This window comes from Mustela nigripes, chromosome 10 (genome assembly GCF_022355385.1).
Source record: "Mustela nigripes isolate SB6536 chromosome 10, MUSNIG.SB6536, whole genome shotgun sequence".
In the NCBI taxonomy this organism is placed as follows: Eukaryota; Metazoa; Chordata; class Mammalia; order Carnivora; family Mustelidae; genus Mustela; species Mustela nigripes.
Genome location: NC_081566.1, coordinates 43,557,743 through 43,582,491, shown reverse-complemented (window position 1 = coordinate 43,582,491; position 24,749 = coordinate 43,557,743). Strand labels below are relative to the sequence as shown.

Genomic DNA, 24,749 nt, shown 5'->3' with positions numbered 1-24,749 from the left:
TGGTCACCTCCACGGTTGGGCCACCAGTAACAGCACCTGGCACCCTGCGGGTGCTCAGGTCAAGTCTGAGGAGCCGAGTGCACCACGGGCCTTGGTCCACTTCCTTGCTCCCTACTGACAGAGAATCAGAGCCTCCGCAGAAGTTGGAATGGGGGTAGGCGTCCACGACGGGGCCTCTGTCCCGCACGGGAACAAACCGAAGCCTTCGAGTGTCTCTCTGCTGGGCTTTCCTCGTGAGCGCACAGAGTCTGGATCCTGTCATCCCCCAAAAATCTGTGCTTGGCTCTCAGGGATCCCAGGCTCTTTTGCTGAGCCCCACCAAGCGTGTGTGAGCCAGAGGCAGCCACAGCTGCCAGGGAAAATCCATCCTGGGATGTCCCTGTGGGGATCCTGATGAGCTAGAAGGGTCCGCCCCAGCTTCACGCAGGCGGAGAAGGCCCGAGATGACCCAGGGCCCAGGGGCACAAGGTAGCAACTGGCTCCAGGGGCCCCAGAATTGGAACCCACTGGGTTTAAATGACCCCCATGGAGACACACACACACACACACACACACACACACACACACACACACCCCAAATGGCATACATAAAGCCGCTTAGGCTCAGTGCTAGGAACCCCTGCCCCAGCAACCCTCTCCTGGGTCTTTAGAGGCTGCTGGTCTTTTCCATAGAGAAGCAGCAGGGAGGGCATCAGAGTCGAGGACCTGGGCTTCCTCACTTCTGGGTCATGAGGCAGTGCAGCCTCTGAGGACATGGAGGCTTCAGGAAGATGGGCAGGAAAGGTTTCTAGGGTTATCTAGAGTCAAGCACAATGTTGTTTTCATGCTTCGGTGCACGAATGGGGCTTCCCAGCTCCCCCCTCCCCTCAGAGGGCCACTTCACTGCATTCTCGCCCACGCACTAGGCCAGGTGGGGAGCGCAGCGCGGTGAAGGGGAGGCTGGATGGAGTTCCGGGGAAAGACAAGTCTGTCCGAATCTGAATGTCCAGGCACCGTTCTAGCTTCTAGGCAAAATGAGGGGAACTCAAAATGACCCACAGTAGTGCTCAAGCTCAGTATTTAGGACACAGCCTAGGTTTTGAAGAGTGGCGGGGGGGGGGGGGGGGGGGGGGGGGGGAAGGAATAAGCACTTCGATGGTGGATTTAGGGGGGAGAAAAGAGAGATCTCCTTTCTCCCCCCTCGACAGCTCCCCCAAATGGCTGGGGGCAGGAGAAGGAATGGGAAGACAAGCCTTCCCAGCAGGATCTTCCCTGAAATTAGGGCCCATGTAAGGGAAAGGCAGGGATCAGGAAGTGACGGGTCCCTCCTGCATTTCCCAATCCTGTCCTCACAGATCCCCACCCAGCGCTTGCTGGGAGGCCAAGCGCACTCTGCCAAGAGCCCGCCCCTGCCTCACAGACGCAGCCCAGCGAGAGCCACTCAGAAGTAGAAAAGAAGGCCACATTTATTCCCCTTCTCAAAGGCGCAGGCCTCTTATCTGGACCTGCAGGCCTGTGCTCACGGCGGACCGCGGCTGTGGCTCCCGGCGCCCGGCCAGGCCTCAGGGAGAGAGGAAGGTGAGGGTGCCTGAGGCCCGAGCACGAGCACCTGGCCCGGACCCCCCCTTCTCTCCTCCCAGGCTCTGCCAGACCCAGAGTAGAGGGAGAGTCAGGCTCTGCCCTGCCTGGAGCGGAGAGCGGGAACCCTCAGAAGTCACAGGAGAGGGCAGGGCTGCATGTTCACCATAAAACCCCTTAAGATGAGGGAAGACTGAAATGAGGCCTTTTGACCCAGCATCCTAGGGAAACCCCCAGCGGCCTCCCCTTCTGTTCCCTGAGAAGCGAAGCCCTACAGCCCAGAGGAGGTGGGCAGGCAGGCCGATGGGAGCCTCTTCTCTCTGCGGCCCCGCCAGAGGTGACCTGAGCCTGCACGAGGCGCCAAGGTCAGCCCAGGCAAGGGGTCCTGACAGAGCACCTGCCGCCCCAAGTCCTGCCATGCCGCTTTGGGCAGAGAGGCAGTGGAAGGTAATGCTGGTGACGTCTCCCAGCTGTCGGCCAGGAGGGAGGTAGGCTGATGAGAGGGTACCAGACAGCGTCCCCTGGTAGGCCCCACACTGCAGGCAGGAGAGCAGTGTTCGGATGATTCTAATGCTTCAGGATGGCGGGCGGCCCACAGCTCAGAGATCAGGAGTCAGGAGCCGACGGGGGCCAACTTAACCTGTAAGGAAAGGTGCAGATTAGCTTCTCCCATGCAGGGGAGAAGCCCAAGGGCCGTGTCAGGACCCAGCACACTCAGCTATAGGGAGCACCGAGCCATTCAAGTCTTCAGTTGTCCCCTCATCAAGTCTTTGACCCCTGACTACACATTAGAATCCCTGGGGGGAGGTTTATAAAATCCCGCACCCCTGTCAGCACCGGAGTCTCTGGAGACAAAGTCTGGGGCTGCACTCTTAAAAGTTCCCCTGGTGAATCTGGGGCAGCCAAAAGGTCAAGAGGAGGGAACAGGAATTCAGATGGCTTCTGCAGGCTCTTTGGCTACCACCCTGAATAAGGAAGTAAAAATTCACTAAAATAAAGTTTTGAGCTATCTGTAAAATAGACTCTGTATCACAGCGAGAAAAATTTATGGCACTAAAATTAGAACTTCCTGCCCCTGAGGGCTTGTTTTAGAAAGAATCTCCTCCTTGAGGGTATTTAAGAAGCTGGGACCTGGAGGGGATGCCCCCTCAGCCCAGGGACACTCCCCAACTCTGGGGACAACCACAGGCTCTGCTCCCAACACCCCTGCCCGTCATCCTAATTCCAGGTTCCAGACTGGCCTGGCCTCCGAGGAACACTTAGCATTTAGTGAGCCCCTCCCTCTGTGCCCCCTCCCCTCCCCAGCACGTGGCCTATCTCATCCCAGTTCACCCTTAGCCCCCACCAGAAAGCTTGGGATCATTATTCCTAATTCACAGGGGAGGAAACTGAGGCCCAGAGCCAAGCAAAACCTCCCAGGGTCATGCAAACCCTATGGAAGTCTGCAGACTCCTTCCACTGTGCCACTACTGGTCCTCCCGTGGGGAGGTGACAGACACAGGGCAGTGGGGAAGCTGTGTGGGGGGGATATGGGCACACACACCCCAAGTGTGTATGTATGGAAAGAGGCCACGGAGCTTCAGGGCAAGGACCATCCCTGACGCTGAGATCATGTCCTTCCTTCTCTTTGGGGTTAGAAAACATGCTTTATAAAACACGACGACTAGATGGCAGGATTTTCCCTTTCAAATCTGCTTCCTTATATGAGAAGTCGGTCCCTCTGTTATTTCCCAGCTCACTTTTGTGAATTTTACTGGTGCCAAAAAATCCCAAAGTCTGAGTGCTGTGACACGCTCCCTGCACCCTCTCCAGGACCCCTCATTCCCCCGAGGAGGGGAGTCTAACCAGGGCGTGATGCAGAGTCGGGGAGGCTGGGCCTGCAGCCGGGCTGCCCTGGGAGCCGGGGTGTGAGGCCGGAGCCCAGCAAGGCCGGAGAAACCCAGGCCTCGGACAGTCACGCCAAGCTCGGTGCTGCCGTTTCCCGGCATGTGACACGGAGATGAAGAGCAGCAGTCCGCGGACGGGGGGCCAAGCGGGCAGGAGTGGGTCTGGGGGAGGCGTGGGGCAGAGTCCGCATTCACAGGGAGCAGGACGTGGCCATAGTTCCATGGGCCCCCAAGCGCCCCCTCGGACTGCCCTGAGGCTCACATCCTCACAAGGATGGCGACCGGCCTGCGGACAAGGCCAGAGCTCTGAAAGGACGGTCATCAGCCCCTCCTGCACACAGTGGGAGCTTCTCACCCTTCAATGACGCGATTGTTGTCCTGAAGGTCAAAGGCCAGCAGCTTCATCTCCTCACAGAGCTCCTGCATCCTGTGCGGGCCAGAGGCAAGAGAGGCGTCTGTCGCTGAGGCCCATGTCTTCCCGCCAGCCCCCTTCCCCGAGAAGCCCGCCACCCCGACTCTTTATTCCTGCGGGCCTGAGGTAGAACCCCTCGGGCTCTGACATCTGCACCCTACACCCCTCTCCCACCCTACCACCCCACATGCCCCTCTTTCCAGCACTTACTGGAGAACCAGGTCTGTCAGTGCAGGGCTGGGATAGGGGGCTGTCAGGGGTGGGGAGACCTGAACCTCCTTTGTTCTGTCCTGAAGGAGCTGGTGAGAGACCCGGTCAAGGATCTGAAGGGAAGCCACACGTTAGTCAGGTGGGATGGGCCACAGATGTGTTTCTTTGTGTTTTTATGCAAGAGAGGTCTGAGTAAGGATAAGAAAAACGTAACAAAATGGCGCCCAGCCTGCATCCCTGGAGAACCCAGAATGCCGGAGCCTTTCCCACAGGCCCTTCCTTCCCACGCAAGTACAGCTGACACAGCCACCCTCACTTGTCTGTGCTTGGATGTAATGGTCCAGACAGCCACGTTCTCCTCTGGAGCTTGATGGCCCAGCACGAGCCAGGAGCGAGGGGGAGGGGCAGGGCAGCCCGCCAGCCTCTTGAGGAATGGGGCTGCTGCGGGGGCTACGGGCCAGGGACCTGAGCTACGGGCCAGGGACCTGAGCAGCCTTCTCAGAGCTCCCTGTATTAGTCTCTTCCCAGAGACCAGACCAGAAGACAGAGGAGGGTTCACTCTGCGTCTCTCTGGAGTAGCCTGGAACCTCCCCGGCTACACGAGGCATGAGGACAATGTCCCAGCATTCTGGAAGATCTGTCCTTGCAGTGACCCACAGTCTGAGGTCACCAGAAAGTGCACATTTGCTTGTCAGAAACCTCCTTAGCCACAGTGTGCTTGGACTTGGCCAAGGGCAGGTCAGCCCAGAGGCAGGACACAGCCCCATGTCCCCAGGGTGCCAGACCAGCCTGGCTCCTTTCCGCGGCGCCCATGCCCCTGACCATGGCGCACCTGGCTGAGACTCTCCTGGGCCCCCTGGGCTTCCGTGTTATAGGCAGCCACGGAACAGCCGACCATGCGCAAATGGTTCCTGGTCTCGTGCACCTCCCTGGAGAGAGCAGATAAAGAGTCCGAGCTGGGTTTGCTGGCTCTTCCCGTGGCCCCTCCAGCTGTCAAGGTCACCACACAGACATGGGGGACAGCAGGAGCTGAGGGATTCTGAGAATGCGCTTCCCTCACTGTCTCTGTCCCCCTAGGTATGCCCTCAACCCTTCCCTGTCCCACTGGGGTAAGACCGATGACACTTGTGACCGAGGCTGCCGATGGTCCCATCAGAACGACAGGGAGCAAAACCACACGTGGCTGGGGCGCAGCACCCATGCTGCTGAGGGGGAGCTCAGGGCCAGGGTCAGCTCCTGAGAGGCAGAGGACAGCCCAGCCAGCGCACGTGCTCTGGGAACTGCCCCACTGCCAGAGCAGAGCAACGTCAGGATCCTCTAGGAATTCTCTTTTTCTCTGAGTGGAGGGAGGGGGCAGGAACATTGTCTCCACTGCACAACAAGGAAACCAATCCAAGCACAGACAAGCGGGTGGTCGATTCTCATTCCGACCTGTACAGTAGAATGACCTGGAGGTGCTTTTAAAATGCTGATATGCAAGCCTGACTTCAAACCAATTAAATCAGAATTTGGGGCGGGTTAGGGGTGGAGAAGCCATATTCTAATGTGAGGGGGCTGGGTGAGCGCCTGGGTCGCAGCCCCATAATGAGCCCACGGGTCCTACAGGCCTGAGAACCTGCCTTCTTTTCTCGGGAGGGGCCGACGTTCCCACAGACAGAGGAAGCGGGGAGGGGCTCAGGTGAGAAGGAAAAACCCAAATCCCCTCCAGGGGACAGTATGAGTGGATTCTATTTAACCCTGCCTCCCCGGAAGTCTGTAAGCCTGCCTGGCCTCATTCAGGGGGGATCCTGTGTTCTCCCCCGAGAAGGGGTTTCCCAGCACACCCACCTGGGAATGTGGAAAGAACTCAGATTTTAGAGACAGAACCAGTACTAGTCGTGGGTCTGCTACTTACTGGCTGTGTAGCACTGAGAATGAGACCCATGTTCTGAGCCTCAGTTTTCTCATCTGTGATGGGGGCTGATAGTGTCTACTGCATGGGGTCCACATTGTGGGATTAAAGAAGCTAATGTACAGAAATCACCCCCGTGCACAAAACCACCCTTTTTTTTTCCCTTTGTTCCTTTATGACCACCTCCCCTCAATCAGGGCTCTGCAAACCCCAGGGTTCTCTGAAGCCTGAAGGGCCAGGCCAGGAAGGGCCTCCAGGTCCGTGACCCCAGGAGGGAGGGCCCGACTGTTACCTCATCCACCTGCCGTGCGTGACCAGGGACGTCTGATACTTCTGCACACACGTCTCCTGGAACAGCTGCAGGAGGAGCCTTTTGGCTAAACGACTAAAATTCACCCTGAAAAGACAGGGACACTGAGACACGGAGAGAAGCAGCTGGACTCGCCCGCACTCATGCATAGCGTCCCTGTGTCTCCAGCAAGGAGACCTCCTCCAAGGGCTGGCATCCCCAGCGGGGCTATGTCTCCACACAAGGAGGGACTGAGGCTCATACACGTGAACTGGGGAGGTCAGTGCACTGGGACACAGAACCCAGGGACAGAGAGGCATAGAAGGACCAGGGGATCTCAGGGAACAGACACATTCAAGGCGAGTCCTCACACAGAAGGCGAGATGGTTTCAGAGACTGAGAGGGGGAGAGAGAGTGCGTGAGGGTCAGGGGTGGGCGTGGAACTGGGGGAGTGAGTCTCCAAACAACCATTTAAATCAGGGAGGGCCTCCGGGAAGATGAGTGTCTAGGGAACAGAGGGGCAGAGAGGAGCACAGGGAAGGTCAGGAGTAGGAAGCAGGAAGCGGTAAATCAGGGAAGACAGTTAGGGAAAGAAATACTACACACGATCGTGTTCATGCTGGAAATAAATCCAGGGACATCAAGCCCGCTTAGTAGAAAGCTCTGTCTGAGCCAGCTACCCAGTCTCCCTCCCCTGGCCCCAGATAACCTGCCCCAGACACAGTGACCTGCTTTGCTTCTGCCCAGCTACGGCCTGGGAGCAGGACCCTTTGTCAAGCAGAGGCTGGCTCGGCCCCGGGAACCCCCACCCTACTGCTCACCCACCTGCCACGGGCTACTCACTTATCCAGCTTGTGAATCTGCTCCTCGTTGTAGCCAAGCCCTGGAGGAAACAAGGAGGAATGATGTCGCCAGTCCAGTCGGTCAACAAAACAATGCCACAAGGCTTGGGGACGACTGCAAGGATGCAGAGAGCTCAGCCTGGCCCTGGGGAGCTCACAGCCTCGTGGAGCCAGGAAGGTGGAGAGATGAGTACTTGGGGAACACTTCAGGAGGAAAGTGGTGGATGAGGAGGCCTGGAAGGATACGTGGTCAGCCCCAGCCGCTCATCCAACACCCCTCCCAGAGGTGGTTGCCTGCAGCCTGCGGGTCCCATTCCCGACCATTCAAGGTGTGGGCAAAGCCAGCTGGGGGCTCTGGAGCCAGAAGCTGGATAAGCCAGGCCACCACCTTGCACCTCTCCTTCTCCCTCCGCCTCCCCTTCGCGGACCAGCCACTTGTGCATGAAGTCCTAGTTCTGTCCCTTGGCCACTGCGGGAGGATGCTCACCAGCTAGGGAGATGCTGCCTCCTGCTGGGGTTGCAGGGAATGGCCTCCCAGCTAGAGGTTTCCCAGTTCCCTAACAGCGGAACCTCCTCCCTGGGCATTTCATCTGGGGTCCTGCTCTCAGCCAGCTAAGCACTGAGCTGAGTCCCCGCTGCAAGTCCCAGACTGGCTTCCGAGTGGCAGGAAGCTGCAGACTCGGGATTTCGCAGCACAGAATCGGCTTCCTCAGGGCAGGTGCAAGGGGAGACAGAAAACCAGGAAGCCTTCGACAGAGGGGCGTTTTTCAGGATTCCAGAGGTTAGCTGTCAAGGGTTATTCTCCCTTTCACGTTTAATCTTCATGAAGGACTCTTGCAACCAAAAGGAACAAAACTGTGAGCCATAAGGGGTTAAACACCCCCAAGACCAGGACAGCTTGGGCTACTGCACCTCCCGGGGTCTCGGTTTCCTTATCTATAAACAGGGGAGGGGGGTGCCGTCCAGAGTTCCTACAGGCATGAAATAAAGGAGGATCCCAAAGAGCCCAGAGGATGGTGTCGGATGCATGGGAGGGGCTCAGAAGTGGGGGAGGCTCGGAGGGCAGAGTCCGAGGGAGGGAGGCAGAAAAGCCCCTGAAGTTCTCCGAAAATCACAGCCAAACAGGCCAGTGGCGCATCAGAAATGGGAAAGTCTCTGTCCATCCGTCCCCCTCGCCCCGCCCCACCCCACTCCTGGGCTGCTTTCCCCTTCCCCTCCCTGGCCAGACCCCAGAGGCAGCAGTGAGGCTCCCGGGAACAGATGATCATCTAGAGAGATCCGTAGGTCCAAGCCAGTGGCCACCAGACGCACGTGGCTACTGAGCACCTTGCCGGTGACTAGCGCGCCTGAGGAAAATAATTTTTATCTTAATTTCATTAATTCAATTAACTAAAACTTTAAAGCTGGAGCGGTGGAAAATATTGTTTTACCAATGAACACAACCTTCCTGCTTTGGTAAGAATGACAGTTCCGTCTGCTAAAAGATTAGCTTCCGGAGAAAGATGTGTTGTGAGTGTCAAATATACATAGGATTAAAAGGACTTAGCAAACTCACACACACACACAAAAAAAGAATGTAAACCATCTCCTTAATATAATTTTTAAAAATTGATTATAGGTGGAAATGACAATTTGGATATATTGGGTTAAGTAAAACGTCTTATGAAAATTAATTTCACCTGTTGGTTTCTACTTTTAAAATTTTCGCTACTGGAGAACTCAAAGTTTGGTGCATTGCTGGCATCCAGTTTCTAGGAAACAGTGCTCTTAGATAATCCTAGAGCTGGAGGAGAATTTGGCCCTCGAGCCCAAGGCCTGCAGTCCACATGTCAGGAGAAGCTTGGAGGCACGGCCGGGGAAGAAGAGGGTTGGGTCCTTGTCTGTGAGCTCCTCAACCCCAAGAGTCAGCTGGGGTCTCCCAGGACCACCCCCCGGCCCCAGCCTGCCCCTGGGTTCCAGCCTATCATGCCCCATGATGGCGGTCACCGTGGACAAGCAGCCACCTGTTCCTAAGCCTGGAAATGAGCTGCCTGTGCCCCCGGAGGTCCCCTGTGAGGACAAGCAGAGAGTGCCGGGGAAGGAGCAGGCCAGTGAGTACAGGATATGTCTTCAGACCCTCCCTCATTTGGAAATCCTGGCTATTTCGATGAGCCAAAGACACGATGGCTCGGGAAACATTCCTCAAACTGTAAAGTGCTCCGCAGAGGTGAGGGCTCTCTTCCAAGGGCCACCTCTCCTAGCACAGCCAGGCTCCGGCCATCTGAGCCCCCCACGCATGCCGTCCACGCCTCTCACAGGGCAACAGTCATAGGCCTCCTGTCCCTCACTGTCCGCAGGCAGCTTAGAAGCGGGGACCCTGCCCTAGGCCAGCGGCACCCCAGCAGCCACAGGGATGGCATGGAACAGCCGGAGAAGCAGAGGGCAGGAAGGAGGAAGGGAGGGAAGCAGGAACAGTTTGCTCTCCCCACGGCTCACCTGGCCTCATTCTGGATTTCTTGAACTGTTTGTAGATGAGGTTCATCTTGTCCAAACAAAACTGAATCTGCTGGACGCTGTGGGCAGGAGATGGGGACCAGGCAAGGGGAGAATCAAATAGCACAGAGTAAAAGGGAAAGGGGGGGATGACGTGGCTGGGCGGGAAGAAGGTCGGTGGCCGAGGGAGCAGAGGAGCTGTCCGCCTGCAGAAGGAGCCTCATCGCCACAGTCTGGGGGGTCAGTCTGGGAGTGGGGGTGACTCTCCTGTCCCTAAGCTTGTCTGAGGTGCCGTGGGGCCAGCCAGCCACCTCTGAGTCACATGTTTATTCTTTCTTTCTGTCTCTCTCTCTCTCTCTTTCACACACTCGAGGTATTTCATTAAAGACCAGACAGACAGAAAGCCAAGCAGGAGAGGCACACAGGAGGATGGCCTTTGCTACACTGGAAGGTTTGAGAACAGGATCCAGGCAGGAGTCTGGACCCTGCGAGTCCGGCAGGGCCCGCTGAGGACAGCGGGGCGGCAGAAGCCTTTCTCCTGGTGGCCTGGGCAGAGCAGAAGTCGGGGCCTCATGGTCTATCCCACACCCGGCGCATGGAAGGTGCTTAAGTCATGAACCGACAACCCCTGTTTAAAACACAGGTGAGGGGCGCCTGGGGGGCTCAGTCGGTTCAGCGTCTGCCTTTGACTCGGGTCGTGATCCCAGGGTGCTGAGATCGAGCCCTGAGTCGGGCTCCCTGGTCAGTGGAGAGCCTTCTTCTCCCTCTCCTGCTCCCCCTGCTTGTGCTCATTCTCTCTCTCTCTGTTAAATAAATATATAAAATCTTTAAAAAAAAAAATAAAATGAAATAAAACACGGATGAGTCCACAGTCCTCAGTCCACAGTCCTGCCTGGAGGCAGACGGATGTGCGAGATGACCTCTCAAGGACCTTCACCTGCTGGGGTTTAAGGTCAGTAGTGTTTCTTCCTTTCCCTTTTTGGGCTGGATACAGACAGTTGAGATGTTGAATGTGTGTGTCTCTGGGGTGAGGGGGTGTTCTTCCCCACCCTTGGGCCTGTTTAGCTCCACTTCCCTCCTGAAGCTCTTCCCAGTGACCCCATCTCAGCTACTCCTGGAGCTGAACTCTGGACTGGACCCAAGCTGGATCCAAGCACCCGTCCTTTGGAGAACTTGGGGTAGATAAGACCTCAAATCCAGTCTTTATCCAAAAGACTCAGGCCAGATACATCCCAAATTCAGAATTGTCTTCTGATGCTAGAAAGGCAATCCAGCAGACATAGATTATGTTGTAGGACAGCCTGAGTGGGGTCTGGGGTCTGGGGTCCAATACCTTCAGCCTTTAAGGAACAGTAAGAGTATCCACTCTAAGAGGGAAACACAGACTAAAAGACGACTCGCAGCAAAAGACTGAGGTCAGGGTTTGCAGCCAAAACAAACAAACAAAACCCCACAGTTTTCGGAGCTCTTTGATTTCGGATCTGGGGGACCGGGTTAGGGAATCCCCGTCAGCACTGAGCAGAGTGGGTACCAAGAATGGGCTGTGTGGTCAGGGCAGGGCCCGCACACCAGGCTGTGAGGGGGCGGGCAGGCATTCTTATATATGTTGAATGAGGCTCTCAAAGCTGTAAATCCCTGGTGCAGGCCAAGAACATAGGCCTTGGAGGTGGGCAAACGTGACGTCAAGTCCCACCACTGTCATGTGTCATGGACCGTCTGTGTCCCAGGGCACATTAAACTCCCAGAGTGAGCTTCCCCAGCCACAAAAGGGGCGTATAGCAGCAGTGGCATTCTAGGGATTAAATAAGATGATAGAAGTAGGAGGGCCAATCCAGGGAATGAGCAGAGCAAGGGTTCAGAAGAGGAAGGGAACAAAATTATTCTTTTGTTTAGAACTATTGCACCTGCTAGGATTTCTAATTCTCTCTCTAAATGCCCAGAAGTGGACAGGACCCCAGATGCTTTTCTCCATCTGGCCAGTCTCAGGGGAGGGTCTTACTCATTCTTGGATCCCACACCACTACCCATTACCCCAGCACCCTGGCCAAGATAAGGGAGAAAGCAGACTGATGCCTAAAACGGCTACTGGACCTTCCAAGCTGTGCGTCCCTGTGCCCACCCCACCAAGAAGGAAAATCCCACAGACCTTCTGTCCGCATGTACCTGATCCCGGTTCTTCAGCAGCTCAGACCTTAGGTTGCTCAGGCTTGTCTGGGACTCTGTGATACTGTGGGAACATCTGGAGAGGGCCTCTGCCAACTGGAGGACAGAAAAAAAAGGCAGACCCCCCAGGGGGTCCTCAGCTTGGTGTTCTGACAGCAGCCCCGCTGGACCACGGCCCCCCAGCTCTGCTCTTACAGCCCCCCCCACGCCCGCCTCACTCACAGCCCGCAGCCTGGACCTCAGCTCCGTGACCTTCTTCAGCTCCTGCATCTCAGTCATCCCGGCCACACTGCTGAACCTCAGGGAAGGACAGAGAAAGGACACGGCTGGGAGGTTGGGAGGCAGAATCCCGTGACCACGGGACGGGAATACATCTTTGGGACAGCCTTGCTGCCTTTGGGGGTATCTGGGGAGAACTGCGGTTGGATCGGAGAAACCAACCTCAAAGTTGTACCTTTGTTGAGCACCGCAGAGACTAAAGATGAGGGTAGATAGAAACAACGTGAAGCTACAAACATCGATGAGTCTGTACAGCGAGGCGGCTGTTACGGACCCCTTACTAGGAATATTTATAACTAAAGGAAAAGACCCAAGTGCCTTCCCAGTCGAAACTATCCATCAGGATAAGCAATAGCTTCCTAATGAGGGAAAAGATGTATTTCCTAGAATATTACCAATAATGCTCTGGGACCCGGATTGTTAGCATCCCATGGCCCCAGCAAAGTGAAGTGACTCGCTTGGGCACGATGCCAAATCCCTGGTGACTAATGCAGGCCTGGACAGGGAAAATGTGACCACACGATCGAGGAATCAGCTGTCCCCACCCAGTGGCGGGAGGGAAAGAAGTGTACTTGGTGTCATCTGCGATATATTTATCCAAAAAACATTCCACTTGAATCCGTCTAGCCTTCAGAACTTTCAGTTTATAAGAAATGCTGGGAAGGAAGAAAAAAAAAAAAAAACCCAGAGGATGTAGAGGAATCCCTAGAGTCCAGAAAGTGGGACAACGGGCATTGTCTCCCCCAAAACGCCAGAATCAGGAGGGGGTTTGGGGAGAGGCAGTCTGTCAAGATTAAAAAAGACTTAAGGAACGAAACAACTAGATGCAAAGTGTGATCTTGCTTTGGAGCCTGGTTTGGATAAAACCAGTGAAAAAAGGAAAGGAGGGAGCTAGCTAGAGAACTTTGTGTATGGCTGATTTTAGAGGAGATGACAAGGTATGGACATGAGGCGGGAGGGCTCATGAGCTGAGAACAGCAGGTTAGAAGAGCACAAGTAGCATCAGATCTCATGTCTGTCAATATATATACTTAAAGACACGTCGCCGAAAACTACCTAGAAGAACGTCTATTGCTACCGTGTCATGACCTAACTCTGGATGGCAAGGACATGGTATTTTTTATTTCGTTTTTGCCTATCTATCTGTATTTTCCAGCTTTCTACAATTAGCATATACTATTTCTATCACAGTCATGATCGGGGAAAGAATCCTCTGTGCTTGGGCTTGGGAGTAGTGTGAAGGTGAGAGGAGGGGGGAGAATCAGGACTGCAGGGGAAGCTCCGTGAAGGCAGGAGTTCTCCATTATATCCTCAGTAGCTCGTGAAGTGTTCAGCACGCGGTACTTCCTCCATACATGGTTGTTGAATGAATTAGTGAACGTACAAATGGATTTTAGCACATGCAATGCTTGGCTGGCAGAAGTGGCTGAAGCGGACGAGTCCAGCTGGGCAGGGAGGCCGGAGACATGGGTCTGAGTGCCAGTCCTAGCTGCTCCCCTCGCCCGTCTTGCGGGATCTGGGGTCAGTCACTTCAGCTCTGCCAGACTCAGACCTTTGTGTACATAACAGAGATGAATCTCCGTATTTGTGGGCATCAAAGAGGACCTCAGAGCTAAGGCGCTTGGCTAGAGAGTATGGACACACACTTGGCGGTGGGGGGGGGAGGCATGGGGGTTCCTGAGCCAGTTCTGGCTGCCTATACACTGCCTCCTGCTGCGAGGACCAGAGAGCTTCAGAACAGAGGCAAAGACACTCTGCCAAGGGAGCCTAGCTTGGGGAGCCTGAAGCAGGAGGAGGACGCTATGGGAGAGGTGAGTCACCAGGCTGGGCAATGGCAGCCACTTTATGCCTAGTGTTCATTAAATTATCTCAGATTCCAGAATCAACGTGTCTGAGGATGTTAAAAAAAGGAAGAAATTGCAAAGTGTCGGAGGCAGGAAGCCTCAGAGATCATCCAGTTCTCTCATTTTGAAAACGAGGAAATAGTGGCTCAGGTCAGAAGAGAGAACAGTGGCCTGAGGTCCCAAGTGAAGAGCTTGGACTGGGCCTCTGTGTCTCGGCTCTGTGTTCCTCTTTGGCAGGAGGGAGGCTGAACTATGCTTCAAAGCAGGCCCTCCTCTGAGCCCAAGCTCTCTAGATATACTATCCCTCCAGGGGGGCCTGGGATCCAGAAAGGGAAAAACAGTGGCCAGCAGACCCAGGACTCCAGTCCCAGGGCTGGCCTGTCCCTTCTCCAGTGTCTTCAGTCCAGGGCAAATGGGCAGACAAATATCCCAAATGCTTTCTCGACACACATCTTTCCTGTTCAAGAACCTACAGTAGAACTTAGAACTCCGCTGGTCCTCTTGTTGGGTTCAATCTACCAACTTGACTGGCCAGGACCTCCATGCATTCTCTCCTCCCCTTTCCATCCTCTGTCCCACTCCACCTTCACTCTGGGATATTTTCCATTTTAACTGTGGCTTCAACAGACCTCACCAGAACCCCTCCCACAATCTCCCCAGTCATGGCCTCCTTTTCTGTCTCTGCACAGGACCTCCCAACTCGAGGTCTTCTCTTTCACTGTGGCCTTAAAAGCCTCACCTCTTCCAGGAAGACCTCCATGATTGCCTCTTCTTATCTCTAGTCTTCCTTTTCCCAACCATTTTATTATCTTTCGTGCCTGGAAGGGCTATCTCCTCCAGGGGAATGTGGATGTTCTCCCACATCTATCCCCGGGACCCCCTTTCTGTGCCCCGGACAGAGCTCCTCGTGACAAGCCAAGCTGTGCCCCTGCAGCCCTTCATTTCTGTCACCATTCAAAGGGGCCTCAGCCAGGCCAGGGACTCTGCCCCTGTCATCTGGAGACTCTCCTCTGCCTCTTCCCACATCTCTGTCACCCCATCTGTCCCCTCCTCTTAGTGGCTGCTGCGCTGCTGGGAAACTCCCAGAACCTTCCTAGGGAGAAGGTCAGGTTATGTGAAGGGGAAGGGACATCAAGCACTTTCAGCACAGTCTCTGCCCCTCTGCCACCCCTCGTCGCCTCCCAGTGGGGAAGGTTCCAGCCGCCATCAGCTTCCCTGAGCTGCAGAGCTTCCTCCTCTCCCCTGTACCACAGCTGCTGCCTTCCAAGATTTGGGGGGTGGGGGGCTGTGCCCACGGCTCAGAAGTGCCATGGCCAATTGCTTCTCATCTCCAGACCCTCCAGCTTGGTTCCCTTCTCCCTAGTCTTTCCCTCTGCCTGGCCTGTCACACCTGATCAGTTTAAGTCAGACGAGTGGCGGGCATGGAGCCCCGAGGCAGGGCCAGGAAAGGTGAGGAAGGTGAGGACAGTGTGAGCGACAGAAGGAAGAGCGTGGAGGAAGGGTCGGCCTGGATCCCCATCCTGTCAGGCCCGGGGGGCTGGGTGAGGCGAAGGGGGCTTTCCCTAGAGCACTGCTCTGGGCCGTCCTACCTGCTGGGACAGTGTCCCTGTGGCCCCGTTCCCCCTGCGGTGACTGGGTGGTGGAGGGGGGAGGGAGGTACAGTCACCAGGCCGGGGGCGGGGATGAGGGACAGGTAGGGCTGTCTTGTATTCTTGAAGGGCAGGGCGGGTGGGAGCTCTGGGTAGGGGGAGGCGAGGGCCATTGTTGGAAATATTGGGGGTGAGGAACAGGCAGATGGAGAAGGGCTAAGGGTCTGAGCCAGCCTCGCACTGGCCGCAGCCCCCCTGCCCCAGGCAAGACACCCACCTCTCAGTGCCCAGACTGCTGCTGAGGAAGAGGAGCGCCATCCGCGTGACCTCCAGCGTCCGCCTGCACGTAGCCTGGAGTGTCTCCCTGCAAAGGGGGGACTGAGTCGGAGTTCCCTTCTGCCAGGGGGCCAGGGCACCGTGCCCGAGGGAACAGCCGCGGGGCTGCGCGGGAGAGGTCCACCCCGCCTGCCCTGCCCGTCCAGCCCATCCAGCCCTTGGGGGTACTCACACACACCAGTGCAGCCCCCGAAGCATGAGCTCCTGCCCGGCCAGCAGGGTCCGCGCCAGCCACAGGGCCTGGTAGCCAGCGCCCAGGACGCTCTGGGACACACAGGGGGCGGGGTTAGGAGTCCCGCTCCCCGAGACCCCTCCCTGCACCCCCTTGGGCCCCCTCTCACCTTGGCGGTGGTGTAATCTGCCTGCAGGTCCACTTTGGGGAAGAACTTGGGGATGTCCTGAGCAGCTGCAGACAAAGACCCTGTCTGAGAGGGCTGCCTGTGTGACCTGGAGGAACCCTAAGTTCACCTTTCCTTATTCCTTACTCACACCCCTCTCTCCCAGTCTACCACCCCCAGCTTCCCACCTGGCGCAGAGCGGCCCCCTAAGCCTACAGAAATGCACGCGCTGTGCTTTACAACTGCAGTCCCTCACTGCCCCCTTGTGTCCTCTTTGGAGAACTACATACAGCCTCAGGCCCAAAGTCCCCGAAACAGCCAGAAAACGGGCTAAAACCACCCTCATACCCAGGAATTTCAAGGTTAATCCCCCTTCCCAACATTGGAGACCCTGAGAAGGAGGGAGAAGAAATGATACTTTTTCTAGAACTTGGAAGATAAAACTCTGGACCCCTGGAAAACTTCCCTTCTCTCTGGTCTCCTGAGGCTTTCCCCACCCATCACAGAGATTGTGGAAATCCTCTTAATTCCAGATCTCCCCGTTTTGACTGGAGTTTCTTCCCCAGCTCGGTGGACACTGCGAAACCTGAGTCACGTGGCATCGCAGAGGTGTGGGAGGATCAGAGACCAGATCTGCTTCTGCACCCCAGGAGCCCCAAGATATACCCACAAAAGATACTAATCAATATCCTGGATCATAAGCCCCTGCCCCTTATAGAATGTGGGAAGGAGAAAAGATCCCGCCTGTGGGCCCCACTCACGGTCCTTGAAGGCCAGCCCCATGGGGGTCTCACTGGCTGTGCTTAACAGGGTCAGGGGGCTGCTTGCGGTCGTGTGGGCAATGTGTTGTGCTGACAGGTTGGGCTCGAGGACCCAGAAGTGACCCTCGAAGAGGAACTTCTGGTGTTGGGGGGCCACCCTGGTCTGCTCATACACGGCCTCCAGAAAGATGGCTATCCTAGACACACAAAGGGGTTCCGGGGATGGGGGAGAAAGAGACAGGACGGGAAGTGTCAGCAAGATATAGGGTCCAGGTGACCCAAACCCCATCTCAGTCTTCATCTATGGAGAGGACTCCGCTTTGCCAAGGGAGGGACTGGGTTTTGCCTGTTTTATCAAGGGTGAAGAGACAAAGGTTAGAGCTCAGGCCTTAATGGAGTGGATGAGGACAGAGTAGGAACCGAATGCAGGAACCCCAGTACCGGGTCTCTGCCTTCACAGCCCTTCCGGCAACACTCCCACTAAAATTCACCTAGAATTTTAGAGAAAGAGGGTCCTCTGAGCAATATATTTGGGGAACACGTCGCCAACACACACGCACACACACACACCCCTCAGAAGCCTAATGCGTGTTGCATTGGCGGGGGGGAGGGGGGTCGGGGGCTTCTTCTTGCTGGAGTCCAGCAGCAGGAAGAATGGTTTAACTTTAAATTTGTGCAACTGGTATTTTCCAAACTAAGGTCGGACCCGGATGCTTTTCTCTCTAAAGAGCCCACAGAGCACTGCCTAGGACGCACCCTTCTGCCTGGGTAGGGAAGGCTCTCGCGCATGGGCCCCCGGCTCCCACGCACTCACGTGTTGTGGGCGTGGATGTAGACGTGGTGCAGGACGGCCTGGGACAGGGAGAACACGTGCACCACGACTCGCTGCAGGATGTCGCTGGTCTCCGCGAAGAACTGGTCGAAGCCCCAGCACTTGGCCTGCTCCACCTCCAAGATGTTGGCCAGGATGGGCACCAGCTGGCTCTGCAGCCCCCTGGACCCCAGGACGCAGAGATGGTCAGGCACCAGGGCCCAGACTCATCCTCTCTGAGTGGGTCGGGGGCGTCACATGACAATGTCTTGAAGAGCTTGGACCCAGGCGGTGGGTCAGGGCCGGATGGGGAGGGAGAGCTGGATGAACTCGTTCCAGCATCCGGATGAGAAGACTGAGGCCTGACTGGGAACGTGGGCTACCTGAGCCGCCCGGGCACAAGGGGGCCTCTGAGGTAGGGCCCGACTCTGGGCGGGGGACAAGGAAGCCAGCCCAGACTCGGGTCTGTGTCTACTCACAAGGACAGTCGGCAGGTGACGGGGAGGGTGTAGCTCCACTCCAGGGGCCCGTTCTCCTGCTTCTGAGTGCCTGCGATGGCCCCGGCTGGCTTCTCCGTGGTAATCCGGTACCTGGGCCGAGGTGGGACCTGGTCAGCGGGACCCCTGGCCCATCGCATCTCAAGGGATAGCAAACTCAGCACGGAGGGCTCTCAGAGCCCTGGTTCACACCAGCCAGCCCCTCCCCATTAGCCTGGAAATGTCAAGCTTTCTGCTCCTTTCCACGGCCCACTTCCTCTGCCCCTTCCCGCACTTCCCCCAGTCTGGCCTGCCCCTGCACCTTTGCTGTCACTGTGGCCCACTCCACTAACCCTCCCCTCTCTGCAAAGTCCAGCCTTCCCTGCCAGCCTCTGCCTTGTCTGTCTCCTTCCCCTTCCCCTAACCTAATCTAGGTTCCACACAGCCGGACTCCTGAGCTGAGTGAGGGTTTCGACCGTGCCACAATCCACCTTCCACCTTCCCTGCTTTGGGCCGTGCCCTTGGTGGGAGCAGCCACCGTCCCCAACTACCTCTGGACCAGACCGCAGGAAACCCGGGAAGCCTTTGCACCTGGGATCAGGAGGCTGGGTCCTCGTCCCATTCCCCACCCCTGTCCCTGGCAGGCTCTACCATGTTGGGCAGGTCTCTTTTAGAGCCTCAACCAACGTGGGCGGGCCACATGCGCACGAAGGGAGCGCTAACAGGGCGCCCTGAGCTAAGATAAAGGACTGCTCTCCCACCAGTCAGGGCAGGCCTCAGCTTCTTGTGGGACTGGTTGATGATGGAGATGGCCCTGAGGAGGACCACAGAGGGAGCGGAGGAAGCAGACACACAGCAGGGACCTGTGGGGAAGGCCCAGGGTCTGACCCGTCTCCTGCCTTGCCCAGGGCCCACTGTATGCATACATCATCTCCTTGTTGCGCCGTGGCCCCCCGAAGGGGATGAAGGGCAGGCTGCCGGTGGCCGCATGGTACAGGGTGACCCCAATACTCCAGAGATCCACAGTCACCCCGAATGTCTTCTGCTGGGGCTTGCGAAGCACGGCCCGCTCATACATGTCGGGGTGCTGCGGGAGAGAGAACCAGTGAGCTGCCACGGAGGGGGCGGGTGGGCACGGGCCCGAGCCCCACCCAGCAGACCTCCTTCCGCCACCTTCCAGGGAAAACAGAACGATCAGAACCAGCTCCTTCGTCACCTCAAAAACTGGTGTGGACTTAGCCCACCGAGCGCGTGTCTATCTGGCCAGCCTCTACCCTGGGCAAAGTAGTGACCAGGGGTGCTCCCTGCCTGGTGGGGATCGTAGCAGAGAATGAACCGCACAAGGGAGGTCCAGGCAGGGGGCCAGGCAGGGACATGGCAGCGGGGAGGCCCAGGCAGGCTGCAGCGTCACCCTTTCCATCTTGGAGAACAGACTACAATCTTCTGGTTGGGGGGCAGAGGGGATATATGCCCTGACACACTCAGGGGGATTGAACAGAGTCCCTTGGCTGGCTGGCAGGGGGGTTGGGGGGGTTGGGGTGGCGCTCCGGGACAGTCACTAGTAGAGGGGCAACTAGCTGTCAGGGCGGCCCCCCAGCTTGGGCAGTCAGTCCCCAACCTCCCCCTCACCAGGTACTCCTCAGTGCCATAGACAGAGACGAACTTCTCATCATCATCCAGCTCCCGGGCGGCCCCGAAGTCCGTCAGCTTGTAGATGCTCTGCCCCTCCTCCCCTAGGAGGCGCAGGATGTTTCCAGGCTTGATGTCTCGGTGGACAATGCCATTCTCCCGCAGGTGGTTCATGCCGGCCACTGCAGAGAGCGGACTGCTAGTTCTCTGGCCAGGGACAGCTTCGTGCCTGGGGCTTACTTTGGGCGGAAGGCTGTCCTTGGATCCAGAGAGAGTGTTCACACGGGCTGACAGGTCACAGGACATGCAGGAGAAGAGAGATGGGCACAGGACAAAGGAGGGGGTTCCCAAAGACATGGTGTGGAGGTTCCACCGGGATTCTCTAAGACATCAAGAGGGTCCACGCCTCTGCCTTCCCAAGGACGGCACCTCCCTCCTGTCTGATTTATTTTTAAAAAGTGTAATAAAATATGGAGTGCCTGGGTGGGTCAGTCAGTTAAGCATCCACCTTTGGCACAGATCATGATCCCAGGGTCCTAGGATCGAGTCCCGCATCGGGCTCCTTGCTCAGCGGGGAGCCTGCTTCTCCCTCAGCCTGCTGCTGCCCCCCGCTTACGCTCTCTCTCTCTCAAAAAAACAAAATCTAAAATTCAAAAATTTAAAAACTTGTAATCAAATAGACCTAACACAAAATCTACTATCTTAAGTGTGCCATTCAGTGGCTTAAGCACGTTCCCAGTGTGGTGTGACGGTCACCACCATCTACCTCCAGAGCTCTGTTGGTGCCCACAGAGGATCTCTACCTCGTAAGCAGTCACGCTCACACCTCCGTCTCCCCAGCCCCCGGCACGCACTGCTCTTCTTCCTGACTCTGCATGTGACTGGGCGAGGCCCCACATGTACGTGGAATCAGAGAGAACCTGTGACTTCACGGAGTGCAGAGCCTTCCCGGTTCACCCGCAGGTAGCCTGGGTCAGAGCTTCGTTCTTTTTGAAGGATGAAGAGTATTGCATTCTACGTATATATTCTATTTGTTCCTTCCATCTGCCCGTGACATTGGGTTATTTTCATCTCGGGGTTATTGTGAATAACACTGCCCCGAACCTGGTGTATGACCTGCTTAAAAAAAAAAACTTTCTTGGGGCACCTGGGTGGCTCAGTGGGTTGAGGCCTCTGCCTTCGGCTCAGGTCATGATCCCAGTGTCCTGGGATCGAGCCCCACATCAGGCTTTCTGCTCAGGGGAGCCTGCTTCCTCCTCTCTCTCTGCCTGCCTCTCTGACTACTTGTGCTCTCTGTCTATCAAATAAATAAATAAATAATCTTTAAAATAAATAAATAAATATCTTTCTTTAAGCCAGGGTTTTAAACAGCTGATTAGCAGGAATCAGACGCTTGGATTCCGTCCATTCTCTTGTCTCTGTCCTATGTCCATGAAGGCAGAGCCTCTGAGGGACAGAATGTCTTCAGTGTTTGGGTGATTGTTTCAGAAATGTCGGCCCCTCCGGGACTTTGCCTCCCACTGAGGGCAGGGTGTGTGGTGGGTCCGTCAGGGAAGGGGGCGTCCTGGTGGGGGCCAGGGAGGGGCTCACCCACACAGCGCAGCACCACCAGAAACTCCTCCTCGGGCAGCCCGAAGGCGTTCTCGGGGCTCTCGAGCACGCTGAGCAGGCTCCCGCTAGAGCAGTACTCCATCACCAGCACTTTCTGTCGGCTGCCCCCCTGCGCGTGGGACAGAGAGAGGGAGGCTTGGCTGGAAAGCACATCTCCTGCCCTTCCGTCACAATGGCTTTGTCCAGAGGGGGTGACTCAGCCTAGAGCCAGCAGCCCCATTCTCGAGGTCCCAGCTTCCGGCCTGGCCTTCCTTCCTTACGGTGACCGCACGCACCTGAGCCCAAGGTCACTTTCTCCAGGCAGCCCTCTTTGATCAGGCCCTCCTTCAGATCTTTACTTCCCCAGGTACTACCCCCCACCCCCTGGCATTCTGTCCTCCGGGTTGCTGCTCTGGCTGACCCGCTGACCGCCGTTATTATGTGACCCGCTTCTTCCTGCCTGTGAGGGTCAAGGACAAGACCACCTCCCTCCGACCAAGCACTGGACCCACCGTCTCCTCCACCGCAAAGAGCTTGACGATGTTCTGGTGGTTCAGCTTCCGCAGGACCTCGAACTCCCTCACCTGCACCTCGCGGGGTCGCAGGTAGCTGGCCGTGTTGAAGACCTTCACGGCAACCAGCTCCCCAGATTTCTGCCGTGGGGGAGAATGTCAGTTCCCCCTCTTGCCCCAGGGAGCACACCTCCTCCCCCAGGCCTCCATGGAACATCTCCCACCTGCCCAACACCAGACGTGAGCGGAGATGCCCGGGTTGGGGCTGGGGGCTCCCTCCTCAGCTCCTCCCTGCACTCAGAGGGAACAGGGGCTGGTCCAGCCTTGGGAGGGGCCGAGGACATGAGGCACCAGATGGTGCAGGTGCAGGGATGGCTTGGTGTTCCTGTTTTCTACTGGCACCAACCACGTACGCGCCTATCGCCCCCTAGGGCTGCAGCGAAGCCAGGACGGGAACCTGTTCTGGCCCTGGCTCTGGAGACAAGACTGTGCACCAGGTCTCACAGGACAGAGCTACGACAAAGGCTAGGAAAATCCAAACGAGTCCCACTGCCCAGCTCTGCTATTCGTAGATCTGCTCATCCCAGGTTGATGGCTTTGTGTCTTCCTCTCTCTCTCTCTCTCTCCAGCCCCAAACTGTGCCTGACAGACGCAGCATCCCAAGGAGCCCTTCACAGCTCCCCATACCTCTTCCCAAAGCCTGAGCATCTCCCTCACTCCAGAGTGAGCCTCCGCCTCACCACACACCACCCTTGCTGCCCACCAGGGGCTGAGAGGGCCAAGAACTTTCCGGGCCTGAGGGGCCTGGGCAGGGCTGTGTCCTACCTTGTTTCGGGCCTTGTACACGCTGGCAGTGGCCCCCTGCCCCAGCAGGTCGTCCGTGTGCCAGAGGTAATTGACGGTGCTCTGCATCTGGCTGGCCGGCCGCCCTGGGCCTAGAAAAACAACACACTGGGGTCTAGGATTCCATTCCTGACCTGGGGTGGACACAGGTGGCCTGACAGGGAGCTGCGTCCAAGACCATCCCACAGATGGTTCCAGTGTGGCCATTCCCAAGGTGAGGGGATGGAGGAAGTGAGAAGCGCAGAAAAGCTAAGAAAGTTCTCCAACAAGAAGTGCAGCCACTGGGGCCCTCAGCCCACAGCCCGTACCTGTCCCGCCACAGGGCACTCTACCTGTCCTCACTCCCAGTCTTCTCCAACCCCTTCCCCAGAGGTCACTCTGCCAAGACAGACCTTTTTCTCTGTTACCTCTCCCAAGCACAGAGAATTCTGGGTTTTTGGCATCCAGGCCTGGGATTGTCCCAGGAAGCAGAAATAGCGCTTGAAGGAAGGGCCCCAGGTCAGGCAGCGTCAACCACACCACCACAAATCTCCAGGATTGCAACACGAGCCTGGAGCCCTTCCCCACCCACTCGCCTGGGCCCACCACTTCCTGCTGTTGTGAGCCAACAGCTGCACGGGTGGCCAGTGTGGCCAGGTCAGCGCTGCTCTGGAAAGGATCGCACACGGTGTCGCAGGGAGTGTGCGTGTGTGTACGTGTGTGTGTGTGAGACAGTGTGCGTGTGAGTGTGTGCGAGATAGTGTGCCTGTGTCTGAATGTGTGTGTGCATGAGTGTATGTGTGAGTATGTGAGAGAGTGTGAACACGTGCGTGTGCCCGCGAGTGCCTGTGGAGGGCGTGTGGGGGGGTGGGACACCATCAAATCCAAGGGCCCAGGAACCCCGGGGGAGAGTCTGAAACCTCTACAACTCCACTCTCCATCTTTGCCCTCATCCTCTTCTCCCCAAAGGCCAGTCCCGATAAAGCAACTGGCTCCGGAGAGTGTAGCCCCGGAAAGTAAACTCAAATCCTCTCTGAAAAATAGGGTCAGGGCTGGTCTTAATGGGATGACTGGGAGAAGGAGCTTGAGAAGGGTGGCCGCCTCTCAAATACGCTCCAGTAACGTTGGACTAGGCTCTAACATCTGTCTGCTGGGTTCTCAACGCATGGTCACCACACCTGGAACCCTACAGTTCCCTAGCTTTCTTTGAGCCTTCTTTCTCTAATCTTTTTTAAAATGCAGATCTTGAGAATGTCCATTCCTTGAGCCAGCAGCCACTTGAAGAGACTCCGAGGCTAAGTCCTAGTTTCAGAAAATGTATTCGTGTTTGCATTCTCCAGAAGCAGCTGAGATACAGAGAGACTCCCTGAAGATAATATAACAACTCGGTTTGAATGAGTTGATCAGATAAGTCCCCCACCCCCTCATCCCAGAGGCTGAGGAAGAATCAGGATGCCAGCAGGCCTGGAGATGTGAAGCCTGGCAGGGAGACCTGAAATCAAGGCCAGGGAAGAGGTCCAGTCTGGGGAGCCCACGGACAGCATATTCCATCCCCTTCATAATCCTTCCCAGTGCTGGTCTTCTCCCCACCCCCACCCCCCCATCCCTTCCACCTCCCCTCCACCCCCGGGCCTGGTGTTGGGGGCAGGGCGCAGTGGCAGACCCGGGAATGCACAGGGTTGTGCAAAATGCCCAGCCCTGGAAGGACCGCAGGTCCTGGGTGCTGCTCCTGCTCCTCCCAGCGCCGTGCCTAGGAGCTGGAGGGGGGCACGTTGAGTGGGTGCCCCGTGCAGGGAAGGCTGCTCTCCTTGGGGGGCGGCTGGCTGAAGGAGGGTGGGCATTGGGACCAGGGCACCCGCGGCCCCACCCACCACCGCCACTCCTCCTCCCCCTCCCGGGGACTCTCCCTCGGCCAAGCGCACTTACCCCGCGCTCCGAGCAGCCGCGGATCAGGCAGAGACTCTCCCGGGCGAGTGTCTGTTATGCTTTCCGTCTGTGGCAAGTCCAGGAGCTGAGCTACACCGGAAAGAGGAGGGCGGA

The 24,749-nt window shown here is 56.9% G+C and overlaps 1 protein-coding gene across 7 annotated transcripts; it reads right to left on the bottom strand.

Annotated features, from left to right (window-relative positions):
• Nucleotides 1–1,427: 1,427 nt before the first annotated feature.
• On the bottom strand, nt 1,428–24,719 carry IKBKE (inhibitor of nuclear factor kappa B kinase subunit epsilon). Of its 7 annotated transcripts, none has more exons than XM_059413282.1 (21): nt 24,636–24,719; nt 22,713–22,822; nt 21,888–22,028; nt 21,376–21,505; nt 19,786–19,967; nt 19,083–19,243; nt 18,160–18,270; nt 17,684–17,863; nt 16,870–17,066; nt 16,112–16,176; nt 15,943–16,034; nt 15,712–15,798; nt 11,945–12,020; nt 11,706–11,818; nt 9,563–9,639; nt 7,089–7,128; nt 6,249–6,353; nt 4,898–4,994; nt 4,066–4,178; nt 3,799–3,870; nt 1,428–2,197 (listed from the first exon to the last, which is right to left on the bottom strand). In XM_059413282.1, exons 2-21 carry the CDS (start codon nt 22,797–22,799, stop codon nt 2,164–2,166), a joined length of 2,160 nt encoding a protein of 719 aa, XP_059269265.1. In that variant the 5' UTR covers nt 22,800–22,822; nt 24,636–24,719; the 3' UTR covers nt 1,428–2,163. The 7 variants fall into 7 exon arrangements, with proteins under 7 accessions (XP_059269265.1, XP_059269266.1, XP_059269267.1 ...); XM_059413283.1 differs by having other exon boundaries at nt 11,945–12,014; XM_059413284.1 differs by having other exon boundaries at nt 15,949–16,034.
• Nucleotides 24,720–24,749: the final 30 nt, after the last annotated feature.